Genomic DNA, 5,160 nt, shown 5'->3' on the forward strand with positions numbered 1-5,160 from the left:
GAGAGAACTCGGGCCCACTCACTCCCCATACCTACCCTCACTGCTTGTCATGTTTTCTTGATGGTGTAAGATGTGAAGATTTGTGTGCTTTATGTGGTGAGGTGTTTTTTTGACTGTCCTCAAACTGCTCTCCTGGTGGAGCACAGTCTGAGAAGAAAGTTTTTTTTTCCCTCTCTTGCTGTTCCTGTTGTTGTATTTTCATTGTTTCTCTAATGCTACCTATTCTGACCTGTCTCCCCCAATTTGATGTTTGTCTAATACAGACCTTCCCATGGGGCCCGAAAATATGATGAAGCATATCTTCCCTTTGGCTTCACCTGCACAAGTGCCGAGGTAGGTATCCCTGCAGAATTAGTTTTCCCTACGTTCGGAGCAGCGATGGGCTGTTCAAATCACGGACATACAGTATCCCACAGTTGTTTATGGTTTTAAACCCATTTTGTACAGAGAGGCATTTTTTGAAAAATGTATTGATAGCAATGTTGAATATTATTACACAGGAAAAAAAAAACTACACGTAAAATAATCACACCGTGACCTGTAACTTATTGCAGATTACTTCTATTTGCTTAATTGTTTACTAAATTGTTTACCATATTTACAAAATATGGATATGTGTGGTTGGAGGATGTGATTGTGCGTGTGTGTGTGCGTGCACGCAGAAGAGTGGGGGGGCGAACATTTTTCTTGTAAAACAAAGGGGGGCCCAGCAAAAAAAGGTTGGGAACCACTAGTCTAATGTATGTTTGGTTGGAATGTGTCCATTTTTGCTGCTGGCAACTGCAAATGACAAATAAAACTTATCATCATCATCATCATCATCATCATCATAAAACATGATAATATTCTGCTTTTTGCACATAAAAAGGAAATCCTACTTTCTCACCAAATTGGACTTCATACAGGAAATTGATATTAACCTGTATTTTATACTTTTTTACCCTGTTGTGTGATATATTATATTATTTCCGCCTTATTTAAACCTTCAGACAGAAACCGGTTCTACCTCTGCCCTGAACTCCTCCCATATTCAGAAAACACTCAGTCACAACTGAAACTGTTGTAGTTTCTCTGGCAGGGTAACAGCTCACAACAGCGTCAGTGCTTCCTTTATATATATCCTTAGTAAAAAAAATAAATAAAAAAAATAGGAGAAGAAGAAGAAAGAAAAAAAAGAAGAAGTTATAATTGGAATAAACCGAAGACTAATGGAACAAGAAGAAGATGATGAAACAACTGCGCTCACCTGCTGACTGTAGAGGGGGGTTAATGGAGGTTTGTCGACTTTAAACTGTTTCCAGGATCTTTTTTTTTTTTTTTTTTTAAATTCTGTGTGCTACTTTCTAGCTGCTATGCCCGACAGAATATGTTTCCCTACGTGGGGAGCGCGCAGCGGGCAGCGAGAGCAAATCCAAATAACTCCGCCTGAGAACCATGTAGACCTTAAAGTAGTGATGTTTTACTTTTATTTCTTTACATTACTTTTCAGTTTGTGGGTTACGACAGAAAATGACCCAGGATTATTTAAATAAATCGAGGACATTTTACCTGATAATTATTTTTATCATCCTGTAACTTTACCTCCAAACCTCCAAAATTCCAGCAGTAATAATTCATTACAAGAAGTGTTTGTCAACTAAAAATGAAGAACGAGGCATACTGTTTGTCCATGATTTGGACGGCCCAGTGTGCACTCACGACGCAGGGGAAACCTACCTGGGTGCAACACCTGCAAACTTGAAGCAAAAGTGACGTCTGGTTGAAGCTGGTCTCGATAAAAAAAAAATGAACCGTAGAAGAACACATGGTGGCGCTGTTTCCCGCTGAAGTGTGTAGCTGGGAGGTGGCAGAATGTTGGGCGGTGCTAATTACAGGCCATAAAGAAGAAAGTTTAGAGCTCAGTTATCACTCGTCGTGGCCTCAGGTGTCTTCGACTGAGATTTTAGGTTTTGTTGAGCCTGTTAGTGCAGAGAGATCATGGCCAGGCTGAACCTGCTCCATCATGCACTCTTCTGGACTCTGATGTGTCTCTTTTTTCTACGTTCTGCCTCTAAAGGTAAGCAGGTGTTACTGTTATAATACAGGTGAGCTTATTTTGTCTGACCTGATAAAACAGACCCACATTTTTTTGCTTCATACAAAACAGTGTGAGTAATTTATTGAACAAACACCTGCTTGTGTCAGATGATCACCAGTTAAAACGGTGTGTTAATTCAGTACCATGTAAAACACACTGAACATGTGTGCGGATGAAGGAGAGTGTGTGCTGAGCTGATCCACGGCATCACAGAGACGTGTGTTACAGAAACACATAAATCAGTGATAGCAATGTTGTCTGCAGATGAAATTAACATTAACATTTGTATGAACTGGTGATTTTTCTTGGACTGAGTGGATGCAGGTTTGGTGATCAGAGGCAGATGTGGACTTTGACTGTTCTAGTTTAACAATATTTGATTAAAATGTGTTTTTTACACTTTTTTTCCACCTGTGAGCCCAGTTTTAAAAATAGTGCTGTTTAGTCTGTGACACAGTGAACGCTCTGTTTTTATACCGTCTTTACTTTAGCGCAATTATTCCCACACTTTATCCAGAAGGCATTTTTAGCTTTTTATACTTGTCCTTTTCTGAAATAATGGCAGGTTTAAATGTGTTAGCTATTGTTGTTTGTTATTTGCTTTGTGTATTACTAGAAACATTAATAATTTTTGCAGTTTATTATTAATTAATTATCTAAAATAATATAAAATACTCCTTTTGTCATTTCTTACCTAAAATAACAAAAAAATGAACTTCATTTCTTTAAGAAATGATTTATTTGACTTATTGGCGGATCTAGTGTTGAAGGATGGATCTGAATGTGACTGAGAAATAAACCTGTAAATTAAAGATGTAACGACAATCCAGGCATTAACTTGAAAACCTGTCCAGTGAGCCATAACCAGTGTTGCCAACTCTTCAGTGAGAAAAATCACTATTGGTTGTCCTAAAAGTTGCTAGAAGTTGCTATGTAATTGTAACTAACACTGTAGGAGAGAGAAATAACATCGTGGAAGAGACATAAAAAATACATTTATTTTAGCAATTATTGTTTTTTTAATGTCAGAATTCCAACCCTCCTCCTTTATCCGGGCTTGGGGCCGGCAAAAGAGACCCAAAAAAGTTACTTTGGCAGATTTACTGTTCTTTTTGTTTGTGTGTGTTTTTATGTAGTTTTAAACATTGTGATTCACAAAAAGCTAGAGTAAAAGAAGAACTGGCTGCCTAACATTCAGGGCGGGAGCAGCGGCTTCTTTTATGCATGAATTTGCAGTCTGGACGCATTGGCGTCAATATCTCCTGCTCTGACAGCAGGTGGAGCGACTGCTGCATGAGGACTTTCCGCTGCTTGTGAGCACTTTGACTCAGGCGAGGTGCCTGCGGCAGCACTTGCTTTTTGAGAGTAAAAGCGATACACACTTTTACGTGAATAAGTCGTCATAATTCTTATGTCATAATACTTTTTAGAAAAAAAGGGGGGTCTGAAAACTCGCTAAATCTAGCAACAGAGTCGCTAAGTTGGCAACACTGGCTGTAACTCTGTGATAACAAACACCAGAGTGATCTAGTTCAGCATCCAGTGTGAGCTGTTCTTCCTCTGGTTCATCAGAAATCAGTGGTCTGTGTTTGTAGCTCATCATGATAATCAGTGCTGCAGAAATAAATAATTGCACTTTGAATGTTTGAGCTCTCCATGTTCCATATTGTTTGCTCTCTTTCAGAGATAAACAGCACAGCTGGACAGAACATCACTCTGACATGTCGAGCTCCAAACAACAACAACAACATCATAGTTGTAGAGTGGAGCAGAGCTGACCTGAAGGAAGAATATGTCCTTATGTACCGGGACGGTCACTTATATGCAGATGGTCAGCATCCATCTTTTAAGAACCGGGTGGATCTGCAGGACAGACAGATGAAGGATGGAGACGTGTCTCTGATTCTGAAGGATGTGACGATTAATGACACTGGAACATACGAGTGTCGTGTCGTCAAGAGAGGAAACAACCGTGGGAAAAGAGCTGTTTTGAAGAGCAATCCCATCAGCATCATCTCCCTGAGTGTTGTTGATCCTCCAGGTGAGTGAGTAGAGTTGAGTGAGTGTGTGATCAGAGGTGAAGCTGCTTCCTGGTTGTTGATGTTTGTTTGTGAAGATGTTGTTGATGAGACTTTGTAGAAAGCAGCTGGTCTGAGTGATGTGATCAGAGTGCAGTAGATAATGTCTGACAGCAGTTTGAAGAGGAAATGGATTCTGTTCTGTTCTTCACTCATCACCTACCTGACAGCTGACACCTCACACCTGTTTCTCACCTGCAGGTCAGACAGGAGGACACACAGAGGATGGAGGGAAGGAGGATGGAGGGAAGGAGGATGGAGGGAAGGAGGCAGGAGTCAGTAGAGGACATTTTGGGCTGATAGCTGGTCTGATTTTTGTTGCTGCTGTTGTTGGTTTTTTGATCTACAGAGCACATCAACAACAGAATCAAGATTAATTCCGGCCTCCAGGTGAAAAGCAGCCTTGTTGTTACCACTGAAGTGGCTCTCATACTTGACATCAGTCTCACTCATGTAACCTTGAATTTTGATGATACGTTCATCTCTAGCTGGGAGCTTTGTCATCTGTTTTGTTTTTAGGTGATGAGGCAGAAAATTTCAAATCAGTTTCCTATTTCAGTCCTAAAATCAGTGAATTGTGACCCTATGATTAAATGAATGAGTTATTTCTGTCAGATTCTATTATTGTCTAATTTCAGAGGTTAAACTGAGGTCCACAAGTGACTGATGTGATTGTGGAGCACTCTGACAGAACTTGAGCCATTGTGTATTTATTTATAACCATATAGATATGTATTTAGTCAGAAAAGCAGACATTTCTTCTCAGCTATTGTCAAGTGTTTAGTCTTCCTTTACTTTGTACTGTACTTTACTCTGAAGTGCCCTGAGCTGTCGTGGTTCTCAGTATGGAGAAGCAGGTATAAGGGCTTCCTGGGTCCCACAGGAAAAAAAAAAAAATAAACAAATTAAATTGCTACACATTTTCATAGAATAACATTTTAAGATTTTGAAAATAAAATATGTATTTTTATGATATAAAATTTTAATTTAAGAGTCAAATGGAGA

General features: G+C 39.4%; 1 protein-coding gene across 1 annotated transcript; it reads left to right on the forward strand.

The window, feature by feature from the left end:
* The first annotated feature begins 1,282 nt into the window (after positions 1–1,282).
* On the forward strand, positions 1,283–5,160 carry LOC120436431 (programmed cell death 1 ligand 1-like). The gene is made up of 3 exons (XM_039607441.1): positions 1,283–2,056; positions 3,762–4,118; positions 4,357–5,160. The coding sequence occupies exons 1-3, from the start codon at positions 1,978–1,980 to the stop codon at positions 4,530–4,532; spliced, it is 612 nt and encodes a 203-aa protein (XP_039463375.1). The 5' UTR covers positions 1,283–1,977; the 3' UTR covers positions 4,533–5,160.

The sequence above is a fragment of the Oreochromis aureus genome, linkage group 3 (assembly GCF_013358895.1).
Source record: "Oreochromis aureus strain Israel breed Guangdong linkage group 3, ZZ_aureus, whole genome shotgun sequence".
Taxonomy (NCBI): domain Eukaryota; kingdom Metazoa; phylum Chordata; class Actinopteri; order Cichliformes; family Cichlidae; genus Oreochromis; species Oreochromis aureus.

Coding starts and splice junctions, on each gene's coding strand:
- LOC120436431 (XM_039607441.1), top strand. CDS start 1,978: ATGGCCAGGCTGAACCTGCTCCATCATGCACTCTTCTGGACTCTGATG. Junction 2,057..3,761: donor TCTACGTTCTGCCTCTAAAG/GTAAGCAGGTGT, acceptor GCTCTCTTTCAG/AGATAAACAGCACAGCTGGA. Junction 4,119..4,356: donor GAGTGTTGTTGATCCTCCAG/GTGAGTGAGTAG, acceptor TCTCACCTGCAG/GTCAGACAGGAGGACACACA.